Here is a 22,908-nt window from a genome sequence, read left to right as displayed (position 1 = left end):
TGTATTGCGGCACTCGACCTTAGGGCGTTATCAACAAGATAACAGAGATTGTGCGACCTCTGTGCGCTAGGTGTCTCCCTTCTGATAAGCCCCAAGACCAATGACCGTGTTGAGGTAGGGAATAGCCTCCCTCCGAATTCTACTTTAAAAAAAAAAGTTTTAAATTTATTAAAATGTTACTCTCAATATTTCAGTCGACAGCTTAAATTTTGTATTAATTAAAAAAAAGTTTCAAAACTTCGTAAAGCAATTCAGGTATACGTAAAACTCGATTTTTGGGTGTCTTTTATTCTTGCAGAAAAAAAGCCAAGGTGTTCTAATATTTGATTGTTCGTTTTCATATCGGGTTAATCTTTCAACAATTATGTGAGCGACGCGACAATGTAGAATATCTTTTGTTCAATTTCGGCGTACCTTCGAAACGAACAGATGTTGCCATAAAAAAAAACTACAAGCTTTGTAATCTCCTACGCATGATGTACTATCGAAACGCACAGATAATCTATAGAACACCGGCCATTGTGCAAAGATTCACCTATACCCGACTAAGAAAAACACCTTTATCTTGAGACGGACAATGCTATGCACATGCAATCCTCCTACCTGCCAAACGCACGTGTTCGACATTCGCATTCTTAGCAGACAATAACCGAGCCAACCCCGGCCAGTCTAAATTAAACCACATGTCCAAGTTATCAAGTTATCTTTTTCTTTGTTCGAGTAGAATGAATAGACGAGTTCGTAAATCTGGTCCTTCGAGACTTTATGGGCAACAACTTCTTGACATTACAACGACGAGTCTATTTTTAAGCGCTCTATCTTATAATATTTTACGTTGTATTTATACATTTATGAAAGGGAATGAACGCCGGTATTTTTAAACGTTGATAAAATAATCATAATATATTTCAAGATGTCCGGAAGCAATAAGAGCGAAGTGTTTTGGCCTGTCGATACAAAAGGTAGTCGCCGTATTTGGACACCTGATGGCTCTATGTAGAAGCACGAACCGATATCCGATACATCGTAAGGTCAACAAAGTTTCGTTATTGTCGAAGCGAATGTTTATTCAAATGCACTTATAACCAGTCACAGAGTTTGGCTTTCGACATATGCAGCGAGGTCAATATTTGCTGTTTTTTTATTCTTCAATCGAGCTTTTAATGTTGTACAACATGTTTGGAATGCGTTTAAATGATTCCATGTTATATGAATGGTTCGTAGCAAAATGAGAAAGTTACAATTTTAATTGTGTATGGCAAAGCTACGTCCAATTGATCATTTATTTTCCCCTCATCGCGAGGAAAATTGAAAACTCTGACGAGCTCAATAAATGCTCCGGACAGGATATTACGCGATCAGAGTAAATTGCTTTTGCCGTTATTAATTTTGATAACTGGGATTCGATTCGTTTCTCTCTTTTGTAACAAAGGGAAACCATTGTAATTATTCTGATGTAGTTACGCAACGCGTATCAAAACCGATTCGTCGAATGAGCGGGTAATCGTTACGGATATATGATTTTCCATCTGTTAGATGTGTCTGTGTTTTTGTGTGCGCATGTGCTCTAGCATCTGTCCGGTCAGATTAGTTTTTTCAATCCACATTAAACGTTTGAAAAAGTGACATGCAGCACATGGCTCGACTTGGTCCTTTACCTGCCTTTGTCTGACGTATAATAGATGCGCGAACATCTGCCGCCTCCGCCATCGCCACCGACGCCGCCCTGAGCACACATCTACCTCTATTATTAAAGATATTTATAGCATAACGTATAACGTTCATTCTATGTATTATATTTTGTAAACTGAAATATATTCAGTTGAAATAAAGGTCGTACGCGATCGAAGGTTAATAGACATATTTATTTAAAAGTCCATTGCACAAGACAATTGCATCAGTATACCAATATTAGTAACCCTCAAAGGTTATATGCGCTAACCGAAATTGGATATAACGTCTCGTATTCACAATATCAGGTTTTGTTCACTCGTATTGGGACATTTCAAATTGCACTTTAGCATACCTATTGCATTGAAACCGCGTCATTAAAGAACTCAATTAAAATAGTATTAATAATATTATAATTACATAATACTTTTGAGGTCAAATGTTGCAAAATATTAAATTATTTAAAACACTGCAATAATATTTACAAACAGCGCGTACTTCAGGGTAACAACAGAGGACAAGAGCTGTGAAGAACAATTAAGAAATACTTTAATTTTTTAATAACCACTCGTCAGCACAAAGCGTTAGTGTTTTAAACAAAAGAATCGAATAGTCGATATTGAACGATAGAAACAATTAATCGAGTGGTCCGGACGCTGCGATGCGAGTTGCGAAACAATCGGCCGTGCAGTTGCCAAACAGTTGTGTGCTACCGCTTTTGTAATACATCTGGATCGTTTTGAAACTTATTAACCTGTTTGTTTTGCGCTCGGCTCGGCTCGGCTCTGAGCGCTCGCGAAATTCAAAAGCCTCTCAAAGGACGTTTCCATTGTCCTCGGCTTAGGTGTCGGGACAAAGGGACGCGCCTAACGATCGACTTACTTTTGTTTGTGTCTGTCGCTAATTAAACAAAGGACATCTCTTTTGATCTTCTCGTAACCGTATTCTACAGGTGAATGAAACATTGCCATTATAAAGTAAAACAAATGAATTCGTTTGAACGAAATTAAAAAAAATCTTCATTCTTCATTTGAAAACTTGCAGACTATAAGTCGCCTTTAACGATGTATGTCGTAAAATAAAATAAAAAATAATAATAAAAATTACAAAAGGTTGTAATGTACAAATGCAGCGGAACCGGCGGCGTGCAGTTAGCTCATAGTAACGAACGCTCGGCGTTTTGGAGCGGTGTTTTGCCGCAACAAATCCTTGATGGAACCTTAACCCACTTGGATTATTACGAGTGCGCTCGCCTCCGCTGCCGTGCTGCCTCGCTGCCCGCCGTCCCGAGCGCTGCAGCGCTTGATTTCTCATTTCGTCGGCTTAGAATTTCAAAGCCGCAATTCTACTTTATTCATTTTTTCGATGCAAACTATTTTTATTGACTTATAGACTATAAATAACAAGCCCTAGTTTTATAATTTAACGGACACAACTGACACAAGACAGCAGGTGCACATGCGACCTTGCGCAATGGCAGATGCTTGCATATGTCAGGTACAAGTCTACCAATACATCTATGTCATAAAATATGCACGTAAACATGTCGATACTTTTAAATATCGATATTGCAGTTACGATACAAAATTACCCGACACAAATATTGAATGAACTCACTCTAAAACTATCTCATATCAAAACAATGATATCATCAAGGTGCACATTTGACGCGAGACGATTTGAATATCTTCTTGATTGACGTAAACGTTGCCGACGCCGCTGCCAAATTATTTATATATTTTTTTGCCGTGGCCTAGTGATCTAGTATTACCAATGTCAGAGATGTCACAAGCGGTCTTTGTTGTATACGTTATGATTTTCATGTGAATAATTCTCACATAATTTACAGTTCTTAATTTTATTATTTTACTGAAATTTTGTAATATTTTTTTTTTGTCTTCATGTGCGTGCGATTATTAATTGTGCTGATAATGTCGACGTGTACGGTAAGTGGTTGCATTCGTTCGTAGAGCGCTGCGCCGGCGGCCCGTGACGGCCCGAATACTGGGTCAAGTACAACGGTGCTTTGCCATTCATTGTCAACGCGCCCCCGCCCCGCCCCGCGCCGCACCGCAACGCGCCCGCGTACCGTCCTCGCACACGCTGAACTTGACATATCGCTTTTAAATTAAACTTTTTTCGTCTATTTAAAGGTCACGATATCTTCGTCTATGTGTCCTCGCGCAAACACTTTCCTCAAGTACCGAATGTCATATTATCTCGGTTCGCGATCGGTGTCGGCGCTCCGTCGACCGTGCGTCGTGATTCCGCATCGTAATTTTCTTGGCGGACCGTATTTTATCATAGAGTAGAATGCGAATGCCGCGGCTTCCCCGCGGGGTCGTCGGCCGCTCGCCTCTAGAGCCTTTGCCGACGCAAATGATACACGGCTAATGGCCGAGTACGTTCACCGCGCTGGAAAACCTACTTCAGTTCCGCACTTTCTTTATTGCATCACCGCGGTATGCCGTTTCACCCGTACTCTCTTCCGTCGCGGATTGTGCAAGCGACCATCGCCGACTGTCGACGCGGATTTTGGAATGCAACGTCATTCAAACATCGAAAAATAGATGACTCGTTTTGTCTCGGAACTGGCTCCCGTAACGCTGTAATTTTCTCACTTCTACTTCCGCGCTTTCTTCGTTGCACCGGTCGGCTCTGCGCCGCTCTCCTCGGCCGTGGCAGGTGTAGTTTCGCAAGTTCGGCGACCTCTGGCGGCGTGCATCTCAGCGCGGGGCCATGACATAACCGCTCGCGTTAGAAATTACGATTTCCGCATTTTCTGAGTTATATAATTGCGTCGAGATAGTAAAAAGCGGTAGCGGAGGTGAACGACCGAGTTCGCGGACCCTAAACGAGTCGATCATCGCCTCGGCATTCGCGTAGAGCGTTGATCCTTTTATGATCTCATCTCGACCTCTCGGTACGCGGTAAAAAATGTTTAGTGCGCAATTGTGGCCCCTGCGAGCGCGGTCATATCTCGGGTATCGAATCGACGGGCTGGCTATCGGAACTTTCATCGGCCTAGTATAATTTCGCCGGGCGAACGGTACTCGATGAGAAAGTACCGCTGTCTCGTCGTGCCACATACGTCGTGCAGTGCCGTGAGCGGCCGCGGGCCGGCTATCTAGCCCGCCTTCGGGCTTCGGAGACGTGGAATCGCAAGGGCATCGTCCCCAGGCCAGCCGCTGTTTGTTTATCGAGGCGATCGAATCATATTCGATACACGTTCTCGATTCACACATGCGTAAGGAGCATTTAAATTTCAAAACGTACATATAAGGCCTATGAACTTTCGTGTTTTGAACTAGAAAATATTCGAGTCGTCATCAACTAGCGGGCCGCTCGTGGACGTGTAAACAATTCGTGGAATCGATACGCTCCATCGAATCGATGATCGATTATACATTTGTTGTGGTGTCATCGCGATGTTTCGTGAATACGGGAACTCGTTTCGGAACGGGTCGCATTCACTTGGATGTTTACGCGTATTTTCATGAGGAAGGTAACGGTAGAAACTCGTTCTCGATTCTCGATAATATTTATTTTGTTATTTTTTTATTTTATTTGCGACGATAAGGTCTATTTACAAACTTCGTGAAATTGTTGCGATACGATCGGCATAAACAACTTTACGAAAGCTGTACTTTCATCGTACACGCGGCGATTACGCTTACGTAGTACTCATTTGTTTTGCGGTTGTAAATTTCTATGCGAAACACTAATGTTGCGTAATATAGAGTCATTAGGTGTACATTGCTGTTTTAACTTGTAAGAGAAATACGCTAACTGTGCTTAGACGTTGATGTAGTGCGTGCAATGAATGTCGTCTATATGCAATTTGAGTAATAGTAAAGGGGTCTCCGTGCGTTATCGCGGTGGCGATAGCGCAACGTCATTGGGGTCGGCACTATTACAGCCATTGGCCCGATTCGCTCCACTCAAAGATACACATCGCAACTTTACTCTTAATCAATTAAGAACTGCACAAAGGGTTTATTGAATTCAATTATAACAACTAATATGAACGGTACTTGATATGTTCGCAAAATTTATTTAAATAATCTATGAATCATACTAGCTGATTAGTAATAACAATCGATAACGGAACAGATAATAAACTCTGATAGCACAAGTCAGATATCAAAAAACTAATTAAAAATTTTACATCTGTTCAACAAAATAACAATTTCTTTGTCTTATTAATAAAATCGCTAATTATCACCACGAGTCATCACAAATGGTGCGACAATAAACACTAATAGGCTAGATCCAGTACAGCAGGTGGCAACACTTATATACAATTGCTCTACAAACACGTAACAAGACCAGTCCTCAGTACCCGTTTACTTATAAATAGATTCTGAATGTGCATTACTAACCCATCCCTTGAACATAATTATCATTACAATAATATACTTCACCAAGATATGTTAAATTTAAAATGATGTGGTATAAAAATAACAATATGTTTGGCTTTATAAGAAGACTTACTGTTACCCGCGTCCTTCGTACGTACTTCGTCCACGTTGAATTAATAAACTCAATTAGTAGTATGTTAAATTTCTACGAGATCCATGCATCCTTTCTGGAGATATCATCAAACAAACATCAATTCAAACATTCGCATTTATAATATAAGTAAGATTAGTAGGATAATATAACAAGAAAGTGAAATGTTTTTTAAACAAATTAAACGTCAAAGAATAAAATTTATCATGTCAAACTGACAGCTCGTTCGGAAACGATTTGTTGGCAATTTTCGTTTAACATTATACAAAGACGACCTAATGAGAGCCGGATGCGAAATTCTCTAGCATCATAAAAGAAAGCGTCATGTCCGACATTTTCTTTAACATGTTATAATTTAATCTTTTTTTTTAATTATGTCACGGTCGAATTTTATTAGTTGGAATTCTGATTTTTCTATTTGAAGATAAACGACCAGAACTTATAAAATTCAGAAGTTAAAATTATTTTAATACATTTATGAAGTTCTGATTTTATTGGAAAATATATTAAATTTTAAACATAAGTAATTAATGACAGTTAGTAACTGTCATTAAAGATTTTAGTCAACTAAACTCTACAATTGATGTAAAGCTTTAATACCGTTATCGTGTTGTAACAATAAGTTATTTAAGTTACGATGTATTTACAAATAGTCACAGATTAAACCTATTTGTCGTCCCACGCGTTCTGTAGGCACGAGCTAACACATTTCGCAACGAAATCGCAACATCGCTTATTTCGCGTTTTCGAAACAGACCTGCGTCATCCGTTCCGTTACTTTACGTTTATTTTGCATCTGTGCACATATATTGCTAATAATGAATAATAAAATTGTTAATATTCATAGAAATAAGTTAATAACGCGAACAAATAACATGCAAAAACATTTTTTTTATCTAAGGAGGCAATAAATAGTAGCTTCAAAGAATAACTCAGAACTTTACTTACCATAGACAAATTTAATATCAGATATTTATTAGAAAATGTATCTGTCAATCAGTGTATGCATAATATTTTAGTACTCCCGCATCGCCCACAAGTTACAATTGTTTCGTGTTACGCAAACTTTATTATGAAATAAACAAAAACTTATTTGATATGTTGTTACGGAGCGTTTTGCTAATACTTACTAATGCTTACAAAACGTCAAATGCCCGATGTCACCGCCTTGGCTCGAACCTCACGCATATATTATATAAATCGGACAGAATTCTTTCATTTTCCAATAATTAAAGGATCGAATGTATCACCAGTCAACGTCTATGTTGATTTCAATATATATTTTGTCGCAAAGATGCAATACCGTTTGCGAATGTTGGCAATCCTCATCGTGTTGCCGCGTTGTACAGTTCGCAACATGCGCCGTATCGCAAGCTCTTGCGTCCTCACTTGCAATTCTTTATGATTAATAATACATTTTTATGCCATTACTTACCAACAGAGTTGTTAAGCAGTACCTCAATAGTCGTGGAAGAACGTCAAATCGACAGCACGAAATATTTTGATTTTTAGTAATATTTAGCTGGCGTCGATAGAAAATGTTTAAGAAAACATTTTTTTTTTTGATATTTAATAGCAAAATTGAAAAAGTTAGCAGTGTTCTTTTGTTTTGTTTAAATATAAAATAGATTTCGTAAAGTCGCACGGCCAAACAGGATACAGATGTGCGCAACTCAATGCTACGTGCATTCGTGCCTACAAAATAATTCCGTTTCGGATTTACTTACATACAGTAATACAGAGGAGGTACGGAGGCGAGTGTTTCGCACTTCCGACTTCCAATAATGAGGAGGAAGCCATTGCGCGGGAACAATCGTGTCCCGAGCGCGCGGATGTCGAGTCGCTTTGAGACCGCAGACCGCGGACCGCATCTGTCAGCCAGCTGCCACACAACGCTGCTCTGTGGTCCACCTGCCTCCAGGTGACTCGCACACCTATACTATGTTTACTTATATACGTGCGGGTCCGATGTGCCTCTGTTTGATTAACAAAACTAGTTGAGGTATGTTAGTCCTAAGTCCTACAACATTTATTATCCGAAAGCGCAGTAAATGCCGTAATAAATCGCTTAGAAAATTAACTGTAAATCATTGTATAACAAGGTCTTTGTTACATGTACACCTTTGTTCTGTAACACCTGAAATGTTGATAGAGTTACGACGACATATAAAGTATTGGAGTGTTACGTGAATTTTTTTGTAAGGCGCGATCACACGAGCGGCGCGTTGCGTTTTTCCAGCCACGCTGTGTAATGATGATTACTCATCCGCGATATGGGACCGGCAGCTTTTTACCGCTGCATTTCCCAACCGTTACAGAAGTCGACTAGAAACGTAACAACGCGTTATGAAAGTGCTCACGCAACCCGCCGCGCGCAACGCTTACCCGCCGGTACTTCGCCTCGCATCCCAACAGAGAAATTCCTAGAGTTACGCGTCGACTCTCTTGCGAACTTGCGACATATGGGGCACGCAGCACCGCCTCCAACTCACCCGGAAAGATCAAGGATACAAGTCTGAGCGAACGCTTTTTGCTAGGCCTCTTCGATACGTGTTTTACGTACGGCGAAAGTATTTTGAAACATACGTAACATTATATCGGGAAGGAGTCAATGAACGGAAGTGTTTCACCAGCGCAACGGTGACAAGGGACGCACGTTTATCGGGCCTTGCGCAACCCCGCGCCCGTTTGCCCAATTCCATGTACTCGTTCGACACGAACTGCTGCGTTTGTGGGAGGCGCGACTGGCGCGATGCGGCGAGTGCATCCGCCGCGCGGTCCGCGCGCGCTTTCTACTGCTCTTTCCCGCGGAGCGTGCGATTGCAAAATAATGACGAGGTCGCGCTTTCTTCGTTCGCGGCATCGGAGAAATTATTGCGACACGCCGCCGCGTACACCGACCCCGCGTTAGAAAGTCGACCGCTCGCCGGATCCGAGGCTCGCCGCCACGTAACGGTGTAATTGCTGCGATTCGTGACGGAGATCGATGAGAATTCGGACGCTTTTCGCGGGCGACGCTCCGGACGCTTTCTTCGTTGCACAACGTTCGCGTAATGGTCGGGTCATTGTACGGTGTCGCGGTGCGCGCGGCCGTGCAGCGGGCGGGAGCGACGCGGGTGCGGCGCGGTTGCAACACGGGAGCGGCGCTTGGACGCGCGCCCGCGCTTGCAACATGCCATATCGCAACGAGCTCATAATCCGCGCCATTGTGACATGGCCGCGCACCCGCACGCCGCGCGCCTGCCAAATACGGCCCGCGGCGTTGCGCTACCCGATCTGCTCGCAGGCGAATGTCACCGCGTGCGGCCCATCGCCCGCGCTGCCACAAGCCGCCCGCCGCATTCGATTTTAAAACTAAAACAATTTTGCAACCGATGTTCACATTAGCGTTTTCGCAAGCGGCCCAGCGCACCATTTCAAAATGTTCGACTTGCGTTATCGTCGCGATAAAACAAAACGAGCTCCTAGCGCAGTTTAGATACCTAAATTCTGGAGCGCGGAGGCATACCGATAACTGCACGACAGATGTTTTAGTACCACGCGGCAATTGCACAAAGTTTCGCAACAACGTTCGGTACCTATCGCAAATATCTGCGTATTAAGTAAGGTATATGACATAATTCTAATATTCTCGTTGTTCGTATCGTCTATCCATCAAATGACACGAAACGACCGTTGTCCGCGGGGCGGCATTGTGCAACTCGCAGTATAATTGGACATGGTCGGGATGGTTTCCCAATGTATCCCGGCGTCTCGGTGAGGCAACGCGCTTGCGACAGCACGCGTCCCTACGGCGCGCATTACGAAAACCTATGACTAAGATGTGGGCTAGGAAGTGGCGAGCGAACAACTGGCTGTGCACCGCGGACGATTAGGCAGCGTCATTTCGCAACAGCGGCCGCTGCACGTCGCATCATTCCGTTTTGTGTATCGGCGGCGGCGGTCGCTTGCGCAAGCGATATAACGCGAGCAGGAAGTGCATGCATGTGCACTGCATCTGACTGTGCGACCGCCGCGCCGCCGCCATTGTTCATTACGAAACTTTCAGGGTTGCGTCGAGCGCGAGTCGTTGCGAAAGCGCACATCCCGTTAATTGTGGGCGATCTCCCACACTTCCTTTACGCTACGCCCATCGTGCACACTGACAAGAAAGTTAAACGCACCATTCTCGCAGAACTCGAGTGTAGTGAATTCACACCTGTGGTTGCGAAGGTGTGGTCGTGAGTCAGTAATAACTGCTTTATTTAGAGTACTTCAGTAGCTAGGTTACGGCCGGCGAGGGAGCCGAAGTGGCCAACGCGGGCGGCGTAGCGGTTGTCCTTTCTCGAGCGGTCCGCGGCGCAGCGCGAGAATCCTTCGAGGCCGCACCGCTCGGAAATCCGGCCAACCTTCCGACCGCGTTACGACACCGTGCGGCTCATTTACGAGCTTGCGAAATACGAATCGATCGCGGCTGCAGACGTCGCGCCCGCACTCGAGCCCGGCCGCGCACCGTACCGCCGCTGCAGCGGATTTTAATTAGGAACTGTTGCGCAGGCGCCGCTAAATCTGATACGAGGACGACGCCCTTACGTCGCCGAATGCACTGCCGACATTTAATGCTGTCTTGCAATTTGATTTTTATCAAATGACTACCGAAATATTAGTTACATTCGACGATGTAGTTACACCTGAAGCGTAAAGTTTTGAATAACCGAGCAGGTTGCGACACGCGCAGTTAACGAGAGTAACCTTTAACGAGTGCCAGCCGGCCCATATTGTCACGATCCAGCTCATAAATATAATATCAATAATAAATCACCATCACCTTATCTCGTTTTAGTAATGTCCCTGATTATATTAATCGCAATAGTCTCGTAACTTTTGTAATAGTCTCCCGGTCTCCGATCTCAAAACGAAGAGATTAGTAGAAACAGAACCGCAGACTATGTAGAAACAACGCTTTGAGCAAACTTTATATTTATTGCGAGCTTTGCCGGCGCGCAACAATCTCGCAAGTTTCTTGCAATCCAAGTTTCGAATTGAGTTTCTAAAGCTTCACACGTTTTGATGCTGTAATGGTACGTAATGGATTTTTGTCGACTAAAATAGATTAGCCCTTCGTCGTAACATTAAATTAACCGGCGCCCCTTTGGGGGTATTTTAAAACGATTTAAATTTAAACGGAGAATTTCGATAATACTTCGGAACTTGTCACACCTGTCTTTAGTCGATTTACATTTTGTTTATATTCACTGTGGCTTCTAGCTAATGAATTCCAAAGATAAAGGCTTTATTTTCATGATCGGCGATAAAATAGTTCAATCAAATTTTCCTACTAAAAATCGTTAGAAGTTAGGCGGATAGACTTTGAATATTCCTTACATCTTCCGCCAAACAATACAGTGTGCAGAAATTACAGGACAATGTTCAATGTCCGCGTCATTCTCAGAAAACATAACTAACCTGCATTCCTACATTACAAGTCAGGCCGGTAAATGTTCATGTCTTAACAATAATATTATGATATAAAAAGTTTTTCTTAGTATTAGTAATTTATCCTTTATGTTATTCTATTAAATTTATTATTACAAAACAGTTTTGTAATAAAAAGTTTATTCATTTTGGCATCACAGATCAATTGAATATTATGAATGTATGGAAGACACAGTCCACTAATATACTAGCCCGCGACTCCGTCCGTGCGGAACAAAAATACTTAACTAATAGCCGATGTGTTCTTCCAGACTTATGTACATCTATGCCAAGTTTTAGCAAGATCCATACAGCAGTTTTGAAGATACCTTCTAACAGATATCCATCCAGATTTAGATAAAATGGATAATTAACGAATATATCAACAGATGCATCATTCATTTAGATAACATTCAATAAGTTAACGTGTTTATTTTGTACTGCATTAATGCATTTCGAAATGATGCGACAGCCGCCACGAGGCCGCGCCTGAAACCTTCCCTCCCCCCTACCCCCCGCACCGTATGATGAAACAAAACCAATTGCATCACAACTTTATGGTTCGACACGCAATTATTTACATGACAAAACTTCCAACTAACAACTGTATCACAGAAACACCGCCCTTATTACAAGAGATGCACCGTTATACTCGTTATCATTTCCTAAATGCTACATCAACGAGAAAACCTTTCTTTTGTACGATTATACGGAAAGTGTGACTGAAAACAAACATGACTTACCGTGGATTTCTAAAACCACGATCTCTGTATAAAATATATCATCCCTGTCATTTTCTCTGAAAAAACAGATAACAAAATCTTTAAACGCGAATTTTGGTCTCATAAACCTACGGTTAAGCTAATCTTAAACACTTATCACATAAGGAAAATTTGTGAAAACATTGAAATATAAATTTTCAGGAAAATAATATTTTATTTACTTACATACATTTATATGTATAGTAATTATTGATAGTCGCGGATCGGCGGGCACATCGCTTTGTTACAAAGGGTCGCGTTTGCGGACAGGTCGCGGCAAATGATTCGCGATTACCATCAGGTCATCGGCCCCGGGATCGAATGCGGAATCGCTTTGTTATATCGTGTTAATTATTATTATCGATGTATTCATTTATTTATCACGAATGATCATTATTACATATCGATATATTGATATCGATGTTTTAAAGATCTTGCTACCGAATGCGTAATTGGCAAACGGATATCTATGGTATTTTCAAACAAATTATGGTCGATTTAACGTCTTGAGTCATCTTTATTACTTTATATCCTTCAAAACTAAATACACCATTGTTCCTTTACATGCCTCATTGATTTACCATACTTTGGTTTATTTGAAATGCTTCCTCGGTAACTCTATAGCATAGTAATGAGATCGAAAACTAATAATCAATTTTGTTTGTTACAGAACAACGTTAAAGCTGGAATCTTTAGAAGACGCGGTGGTACTGGATGACCCTGAGGAGGACCTTCTGCAGGACAAGAGGGGCTGCCCTGCGTATGTCTCCCCTGAGATTCTACGCGCTCACACAACATACTCCGGCCGTGCTGCCGACATGTGGTCCCTAGGCGTCATACTATACACCATGCTCGTTGGAAGGTGGGTGCTCATATTGCATTTTAATAACAATAGTAATACGCAAAGGCGTGATAGGAATAATAATTTCCCATACAAATAACACAAATAATTTAGTTGACCAATAGTTTCACGTAAAAGCGTCTATTTAGTATGCAATAATTACTGAACAAGCCTTTTGCATACCATAAATTGTAACTCACCCTAATCGCCCTAAACAAATGGGTTAGTGAGTACAATTAAAGACATAAATTAAGGCGAAGGGTGGGCGTCTTCACCTGGCGGCGAGCGTGGGACTTACCGTTCGTCTGGACGTCGCCGTCGCTGCGACCGTTGACGGTCACCTGTCGGCCGTTACGCGCCAACGGTCGCCGATTGTATCACCCACATATACAGCCACGTGAAATCTTCCCGCACCTGCCGCGGTCATGTGTCGAAGACGTTGATCCGCCCTCGATGCACTCCCTCGCACGCACCTGCCCTCTGATACCTTTGTTTTGTTTTTTTTCCCGGCACCCGTAATTTAAAATTCGAGTCCCGGGATTTCGCCGCAATCGCTCGCCTCACCTGTCGCCGGAAGGGTTTCATCATACCTGAGTTTTTGTTGTTCTGTTCGCGCGCAGCTGCCGCGTCCTCCGCCGACTCCACGAATGACAATCGGATTCGGGCGTTCGTTAATTCAGTGCGGAGCTTCACAAAAACGCAACAGTTTATGTTCCCCATAATGTCGGCCTTAATGATCTTATCGCCCAGATAAAACTATGCGGGCCGAAGAAAAAATATTTTCTTCGGCGTGTTTTTTTAAATAGCTCAGAATCTTTTTACTTATCTTCTTATCGCTCGAGGATATATCACTTGGGTGACAGTTTTTGATAATGATTTTCTTTTGTTGCAGATATCCGTTCAACGATTCGGAGCACGCGTCTTTATTTGCGAAGATCTCCCGCGGGTACTTCGTGGTGCCGGAGTGCTTGTCGTCACGCGGCAAGTGCCTGATCCGATCGCTGCTGCGGCGCGAGGCGTGCGAGCGGCTGAGCGCGCGCGACGTGCTGCGCCATCCTTGGCTTGCACGGGACCCGCGCAACGAGCTGCCGCCGCGCGCCGCCGCCTGCCTAGACCGCCTCGTGCCAGACCTCGACCTTAGTCTCGCGGACTGCGTCTAACGGCGCCTTCAACTTCCCCTTCCCATCACATCGCTTCGCATTCAGCGGATTCCGTCAACTATTCATCAAACGCAGACGATTGTAGCTGTCGATTTCGTCAGTTTATGATACAAATGAACGTTCGACAAGAGTTGCAAATAATGTAAACGATCGTCTGTTGATATATTTATATATGTATAACGTATGATCCGGCCTATGTTTGGGCGATGCGGCGGCTGCGGCAGGCGCAGTCTCCGCGGAGATGTAACTCTAGTGATAAGAGGTAGAGATGCGGCTGCGGCTGGTCCGCGCCTGCACACACTTATTTATGCAGTAGGAGCTCGAACGTTAGGACCGCATATAACAAATGCGGCGGACAGTTCCAGCTTTTGCTATCTGTGGTAAGGTAATGACAGAAAAGTGAGACTGATATCGCGTACTTGTGATCTTGGATGTTGTGCGAGATCCATGTTGTGAGCGGCACCCGCGCTTACTATGCAAATGATTCCTGTTAAGCCTAACTTAATCATATCAATTTCACACCAATATAGATGGATATATTGCATTGAAGTTGTTTCAAAAAACTTTAGGTAATTGCCTAGGTATGTATATTTTGTATTTATATTTAAAAGAAGTTAAAGTTATATCGTGTAATTGTGATCTCCACCGATGTTATTTAGCGTTACGATTGCCATTGTGTTGTTGCGCTGACGAGACGCGCTGCGCTGCGACAGGACAGGATCAGTTGCTTCCATACTATAGAATATATTTTCATTATATTATTTGTTTTATTGTTTGTGATCATTCGGCATATGATATACATTCGAAATTAATTTTTGTTATTATATTATAAAGCACAAATAAAATTGGTTCGTTTATTCGCATCACCACGTACCGAATACGGTGTAGAATTTGGTCAGTGCCATGTATTTAATTTAAAACTAATTTATTGTTGTTATATTGTATCTGAGCGGGCACCTCCTTTTCGCTAAATCAATGTCTCATTTGGTACTTGGTGTTGAGTTTTAATTTTTTAAATCATTTTTTTTTTATTTTTTAAATCATAAAAATTATGAAAATCAACAATTGTTAAAATATGAGAGACATATCCCGCGTGTTTTGTTGTATAGTTAAATCGAGAAATCATTTTTTTTTGTAATTTTTATTTTTTATTTATAAATCTGTGAATTTTGTATCGTCACTATCGTGATTCGATAGAGTGGCGTTGCTGTAAGTAGTCAGTCATTCACGCGGCTGAAAGTGATTTGTACAATACTAGTGTACTGTAAATTATAAAGTACTTTAATTTATGCAAACTGTACATAGAGCTAAGATATTTTAAGATTATCAGAAAAAAAGAAAGAGTAATAGAGGGAATAAATAATTTAGAAAAAATACATCATACTTTTATTATTACAATAACATCCTTACACTTACCCGAATCCTTAACTACCAACTCAGAAAAAAAAATATTCACTCGAATTTAACTTTAAAAAATTTACACTAAAGCAAAAAAAAAAAGTTGAATAAAGAAAACCAAGCTTTTATTATATACTTCTTAACTAAAAGAACTGAAATTAAAAATAAAAGATCGTCAAGACGATTCAAAGGAGCCCAAACTTGATAAGGTTATGTCGTTTCATTGCAAAGTTGCCATGACCACCTTCCAGCTGCACAACAGCACCATGTCAATGTTGCATTGCCACGCGATTTACACATGTATGCAAAATTTCAAACAGTAACCGGAAAGTGGTTCAAAACTTGCAAGATTTGACGACATCGGGACAGGTGAAACTAAATAAAAGTTTGAAATAAAAAGAAACTTCAGTGTGATCTCCAGATTTACGTCTAATCTGATAGATATCATTGGCGACTATTGGTTATGTAGTCAATGTAATGGAAATAGTGCTTACAATCGCAAACAACAACAAGTCTTCGATTCAGTTAGCAGCTGCGCAATATTTAGTTTACCATCTGCTCATTTAAGACAAACAAAACTAAAAATTACCGTAATACTTAGCCGTTGTTTATTCCATACATTTAAAAGACCTTGTAAACTTGAAAATATATGCATTTCTAATTATAAGTGCATGTATTTATTTATTTATCATATTCTTAATATAGTACATTTCCTATATAAAATAAAAAATTATACAAAATATATTATATTAAAAATAGAGCACCACCGGCTGTGGAGTCTCATGACTCAAACAACCAGTGGTGAGGGCTGCAGAGACAGGAACCTTCTCACGATGCGCGCGGTTTCTAGGACTGCCTTTTGTATCGGGCGCTTAATCCAACTGTTTAGCGAGAGCTCCTTGAGATGTTGGTCGAAACTCTTGTTCAAGGTCAAAGTTCCAGGAAGTCATTTTATATGTATGACGTCAATTGTGTTATAAGTAATTAGGAATATAAAATTGTGAGGAAAAAAGTTAAAGGAAATGATATTTTGAAACGTATATATTACATCGAATTACTTTATTGACGACAATACGTTTAATTTACGTATTTATATAACAAGCCCAAATCTTACTAATATAAATGCGAATGTTTGGATGTATGTTTGTTAAAAAGTATCACCAAGGCATATATGTAGAACATAATCTGGAAGAACACATAGGCTACTAATTAAACCTTTCTTATTTTATTTTATTTTTATAACAGAAGGGGGCAAACGAGCAACGGGAACACCGAGGTGTTCAACGACACCCATGGACATCAGCAATACCAGAGGAACCGCAGATGCGTTGCCGGCCTTTGCGATGGTGATACGCTCGCTTCTTGAAGAACCCCAAGTCGTCGTTCGTTATTCCGCGTGTACGGAATCACGAACGACTACAGATTCTTATAATGTTTAAAAAAAAATTATTTCTTATAAAAAATAAAAATCTTTAAACCTTAACATATTGAGTACAATTTTTATAATTTTTTTTATATTACGCGCAGATGACTTGTAAAAAATCATTACAAGTGATAATTTTTATAACAAAAGCCAAAATTTTACAACCGCAACAACATCGATAAGAATTGTGATATTTTATTGCATAATTTAATTTAATATTACGCAAAATTATATTTTGTTGAAAAAGTTCGCTATATCATTATGACGATTCAAAAATGAATAATTAACTGCAAATTGTTTGTCTTAATAAAAATAATAATTAAAACTAAATATTCGACACTATTAAATACTTTATTTATGTTTTAAATACTTTATTTATATAAAATACATTAAATTATAAATAAATACTAAATACTTTCTGTAGCACTAAGAAAATCATTATATAAATTACAGATGAAGTGTAAATCAAATAAAACTTATAAGAATTATTAATCAATTTAATTTATTCAAAAATTGACGACCAACAGATTATACTAATATAAATAAATCCAGAAAAATAGGAAATTCAAAAAAAAATCTCCATAACGTCAGTATTTTTATTGCTTATAAAACAATTATTTGCTATATGCTGTTTAACATATTTCTGAACGAATAAGGGTAGGCAGAGATTATAGGTTTTATTGATATAGAAAAAAAATCAAACAATCGCCTTTATTTAGTGAAGTCATAAAACATTAATGATTATTCTATCACATTCTAGCCCTAATATGGATATAAGGCCTTTTTAAGGCATAAGGGCCTTTCGGACTTGTAAGAACCTAGACTTAGGAATTATTTATTTTTTTAACTAGAATATCAATTACATGAAGTACCTTGAGTTGATCTTTGATACAATCTAAGGGTCCTGAAAAAGGGCCTTATGTCTCAAAAAGGCCCTACGTCTTATGGCCTTCAACGGATGATAAGGGCCCTCAAAGGCCTTGTGGAGTTGTCTAGTACAATCTCTCGGCCTTGCTGGGGCCGTGGCAGGCGGCGTAGGCGGCCATGCGGCGCTCCAGCTCAGGACGGAAGTGTCGGATCAGTCCCTGCACCGGCCACGCCGCGCCGTCACCCAGCGCGCAGATAGTGTGACCTGTACATATTAAAATTAATTAAATAAACACCACGGTAACACTCAGAGTATTATAATGTTTACTTAATCTGTTAGTTGTAAGGGACCATCCATAATTTACGTCATAAATTTTACACATTGCCCCAGAAGGTGTAAAATTTTTAAGTTTTTAAAAAATGCCATTTATTTTTTTTAATACCCAGAGGGGAATTTTTATTTTATTATTCTGGTGACCCATGTGACCACCCTTATCATTCCCCTTCCTATGTACGTAACCTTTTGGGACACCCTGTAATTGCTTAACTAATCCTATATGTCAAATTAGTCTGTTTTTGCATTTAAATGACGGGAAAGCGAACTAGCAGTTAATATACTAGTTAACTATGAAACTAAAGCACTAAGTTCATTAAGTATTTCTATATGTACAGGATAAAGTGCATATAAAAATAGCTAGAAAATGGACGTATAATTAGTAAAGCTACAAGTTGGAACTTGTACAACATAATCTAATTAATTATTGTGAAATAGAATGTTAGCAAAATACACAATATTATGAAATCATTAAACATTATCTTGTTGAATGTAAAAAAAACTCGTTGTCATTGAATATCAGAGTGATTAGTGTAATTAATGTTTTATTTAAATTTTTAATAGTTATATTAAAATTGACATTTTATATGACTAATTTTATCATCATCATCATCCCCACCGAGGGGCTCGGAGCCTACCCTAAGTTAAGGGTGATTAGGCCATAGTCAACCACACTGGCCAAGTGCGGGTTGGTTGACTTCACACATATCTTTGAATTTCTCAGATATGTGCATCACGATGTTTTCCTTCACCGTAACATGTAAATCGGAAATCGAAAAAACACAGTGGTACATGGCGGGATTCGAACTCAGGACCTGCAGATTGCAAGTCAAGTGTTTGACCACTGAGCCACCGACGCTCCGTTGACTAATTTACTGATATATATAATTGAATATAAACAATTACGATTAATAAAAAATTATGTTTATAAATGGAATATTTAACTAACCTTCAATCTGCTTGGATATTTCCCACAACATATCTATTTCTTTTGGCGAAGCGTTACCGTCCACAAATCTGTTAATTAAAATTAACAAAACTGATAGAAACACAATTATAATTTTTACATATAATCAAAACATAAATTATATCAATTCCAAAGTAAATATGGAAAACACATTTTTCAAACGTTACCATTACAACAGAACAGACACAGAAGACAGGCGTCAAGTGGAAGCAATTCCGCGTGCAGTCTGATCAGTGTGCGTCCCGGAGGCCTAATTTAGTCCTGTTTCCCTTCCCACCCTTTTCTTTATAAGGAAAGGATGGGAAGTAGAAGTGGACTTCCCGGATGAGAGGATGTATGGAAAGGGAAGATATTTTCTTTCTTTGCATCCTTATCTCCGTATATTAAAGGTAGGCAACGCATATGCAATTGCGTATGTCTATGGGCAACGGTCACTTCGCTATTTCAGCGATTTCAGGTGGCCGCTCGCTCGTTTGCCACCTTTTAGCTTTTTTTAGCTTAATTTATTAATTTAAATCAAAATTTACGTACATTTAAGGTAAAATACTAAAAGGCCTTCCGTAGAGTCAAGACACTCTATAAGGCCTACTAGGTAAAGGCCCTCTATAGTGACTTTTTTTACAAATCCTTAAGATGACGGTATACCTGTATATGATCTTGTTCATCCAGGAGACACCCTCACGGCAGGGCGTGCACTGTCCGCAGGACTCGTGCTTGTAGAACATGATGAGACGTGCGATGGCCTTCACTATGTCAGTGGAGCAGTCCATCACGATGATGGCCGCTGTACCAAGTGATGTCTGAGCAGCAACCAGCGCGTCGAAGTCCATCATAACGTCAGAACACACGCTGCAAACATAAAGGTCAGTATTTTATTAAATATATTATGAAAACCTGTGAAGGCTAACTACCGTTTCCTATCCTAGAAAACGTTCATCCTTGTCTATGATGTTTACTTCAATAATTTTCTGTTTAATATTGAAAAAAATATTTAAAAAGTCTGTAATCTGAAGTCTTTAAGTTTTAGGGTTCCACACCTCGAAAGGAAACAAAAGGACCTTACAGGATCACTTTGTTGTCTGTCCGTCTGTCTGTCTGTCTGTCTGTCAAGAACCTTTTTTGCTTTCAAATCAAGCAATTTAAATCAATTTTAAGAATCACTTTACAATTAGCTAGAACATTTCATACAGGTGCTACTATAAATGCCGTTGAGTTGAATGGTCTCTGCCCAGTCCTTTGGATTACAGGCAAGAGTTGTTTGTAACTTTTACTCACTCTCTAGGAATCAACGGTGTTGATGACCCTCCAGGAATGATGGCCAGCAAGTTATCCCAGCCACCAGTGACTCCACCAGCGTGTCTCTCTATCAGTTCACGCAGCGGTATGCTCATCTCCTCCTCAACGGTGCAAGGAGTGTTCACATGGCCGGAGATATTAAATAACTTCGTGCCAGAGTTACGCGGACGACCGAACGATGCGAACCACGAACCACCGCGACGGCAGATTGTCTATGGAATTACGTAGACACTTCATTATGTATTTTAAATTCTGAACAGATATGTTGGTCTAAATTAATTATTAATAGAAAGATACATAGAGTACTAGAAACCATAAATAAACGCTTAATTAAATTACTATTGAAACACCTGAGAATATATTGTGCTTTCTATTGCTTTCTTCCAAAAAAAAAAACAATATGTCGTTGTTATTACGTTATTGTTACTTGTTTCAGCAGAGCAAACTCATGAAATTAATATAAGTCTTGTATAAACTCACAGGTGAAACAGCAATAGTCTCCACATTATTCACCGTTGTAGGACAACCAAAGAGACCAACATCAGCGGGGAAAGGTGGCTTTAGGCGTGGCTTGCCCTGCTTGCCTTCAATGGACTCAATGAGTGCTGTCTCTTCACCGCAGATGTAAGCTCCGGCACCGCGGTGGACAAACACATCAAAGTCATAGCCAGACCCACAAGCGTTACGGCCAATCAGACCTGCTTGATATGCCTAAAAAATATACAGTCGAAGAATTAAATTCACTTCCCACTTAATCTTTAATATTGTATAGCAATTTGAACTATAATAAGAGCTATAATTAAGCTTGTAAGTTCTATAACCATAGATAAACTAGAACTAAATATAGTTTAGTTATTGGTCAAAAAATTGATTTAGTAGACTTACTTCTTTTAACTATGAATACAACAACTCACCTCTGCAATTGCCACTTGCAAGTTACTAGCTTCGTTATAAAACTCTCCTCTGATATAAATGTATGCAGCTTGAGCACCCATAGCCCGGCCGGCTATCAGACACCCTTCAATCAACTTATGCGGGTCATGTCGCATGATTTCACGATCTTTGCAAGTTCCAGGCTCACCCTCATCGGCGTTCACTACCAAGTACTTAGGACGTCCATCTGATGGCTTGTTCATGAATGACCATTTCATCCCGGTAGGGAAACCGGCACCCCCACGACCTCGGAGACCTGATGTCTTGAGTTCATCTTAAAATAATAGTAAAACTTCAGAGGTATGTAATGACATGGATGACTTTTAAATCTGTATATAAGAATTTACTGGAAATATTTATGGTTTTAAATACCATACATAACTAATAGAACTTTATTCTTAAATGATCAATTAACAGTGATAAAAAGTATTGACACTTTATATAGTACTAAGACCTTGAATGTAAAAGGAATTGAAAGTAAGTAATTACAATACCTATGTGTTTATTAGGTGACTTAATCTATGCTGTATAGTTAAACCAAACGATTTTTTTAATTGGCTTGCTCAAATTTATTCTTTGTGATGAATTATTTTTTAAGTTTACGGGAAATTGAAAATGAAAACAAAATAATGTGATACATTTTAATATATTGCGCAATCCTTTTAAGATTAAAAAATACTTACTGACAATCCAGTCAGTCCCTTTCAATAGGATATCTTTAGTCTTGAACCAATCTCCTCGCTTAAGGGCTCCTTTCAGTCGCCAGTCATGACGGCCGTAGAGATTCGTGAAGATGCGATCGCTGTCCGCCAAAGGTCCAAATTTCGTCTTGGTCTGTTGGAATCGAACTGACCCATTGTTGATGTTCACCAATGGGGCAACGATGCCTGTAATATGTCAAAATTATGTAAGCAAGTTATCTACGTATTTTATTTAATATTTAAATTTGAAATGTTTTCAATGCATCACAAAATTATGGAGAGATAAATGGCCAGAAATTGTAAGTGTTAAATGCTTATAAATACATATTACTTACCCAAATGCGTTTTGGATCCCTGAATTACCCTCGTCAACGCACCAGCCATTTTTCAAACGTCAAATGAATGTCACATTTCATTTCAATAACATGTTATTTTATGACATTTATCAAAGAGTATACACAGCTCAGCTGCCGAATATGAAAAGTTCACTTTATTTTATTTAACACAGTTTTAGTTTCAAACATTTAATTTTTATATTATGCTACTCAGCACAGAAAATACGTTTGTATTTTAATGTTTCAATGAATTCT

The 22,908-nt window shown here is 39.9% G+C and overlaps 2 protein-coding genes across 2 annotated transcripts in view; one reads left to right on the top strand and one right to left on the bottom strand.

Moving 5' to 3' along the window:
• Positions 1 to 15,775, top strand: part of LOC106127641 (tribbles homolog 2) — a 36,240-nt gene extending 20,465 nt beyond the window's left edge. Inside the window, exons 4-5 of the mRNA XM_013325793.1 lie at positions 13,069 to 13,260; positions 14,132 to 15,775. Coding sequence (XP_013181247.1) covers positions 13,069 to 13,260; positions 14,132 to 14,399 — 460 coding nt within the window. The 3' untranslated portion in view covers positions 14,400 to 15,775. The remainder of the gene's footprint in view (positions 1 to 13,068; positions 13,261 to 14,131) is intronic.
• Positions 15,776 to 17,895: 2,120 nt separating this feature from the next.
• ND-51 (NADH dehydrogenase (ubiquinone) 51 kDa subunit) lies at positions 17,896 to 22,759 on the bottom strand. Its single transcript, XM_013325829.1, has 8 exons — positions 22,654 to 22,759; positions 22,301 to 22,504; positions 21,599 to 21,891; positions 21,165 to 21,395; positions 20,664 to 20,896; positions 20,034 to 20,237; positions 19,371 to 19,438; positions 17,896 to 18,352 (listed from the first exon to the last, which is right to left on the bottom strand). The coding sequence occupies exons 1-8, from the start codon at positions 22,700 to 22,702 to the stop codon at positions 18,213 to 18,215; spliced, it is 1,422 nt and encodes a 473-aa protein (XP_013181283.1). The 5' UTR covers positions 22,703 to 22,759; the 3' UTR covers positions 17,896 to 18,212.
• Positions 22,760 to 22,908: the final 149 nt, after the last annotated feature.

The sequence above is a fragment of the Papilio xuthus genome, unplaced genomic scaffold, assembly GCF_000836235.2.
Source record: "Papilio xuthus unplaced genomic scaffold, Pxut_1.1 DF824655.1, whole genome shotgun sequence".
NCBI lineage: Eukaryota > Metazoa > Arthropoda > Insecta > Lepidoptera > Papilionidae > Papilio > Papilio xuthus.
Note: the sequence above shows the minus strand (reverse complement) of the source record. Positions and strands in the feature narration are given on the sequence as shown.

Excerpts from the sequence above, each read along its gene's own strand:
- ND-51 (XM_013325829.1), bottom strand. The coding sequence starts at position 22,702 with ATGGCTGGTGCGTTGACGAGGGTAATTCAGGGATCCAAAACGCATTTG. Across the intron at positions 21,892-22,300 it reads AGGGACTGACTGGATTGTCA|ATGAACTCAAGACATCAGGT; the intron begins GTAAGTATTTTT and ends TATTATTTTAAG. Across the intron at positions 19,439-20,033 it reads ATGAACAAGATCATATACAG|ATTTGTGGACGGTAACGCTT; the intron begins GTATACCGTCAT and ends TTTAATTAACAG.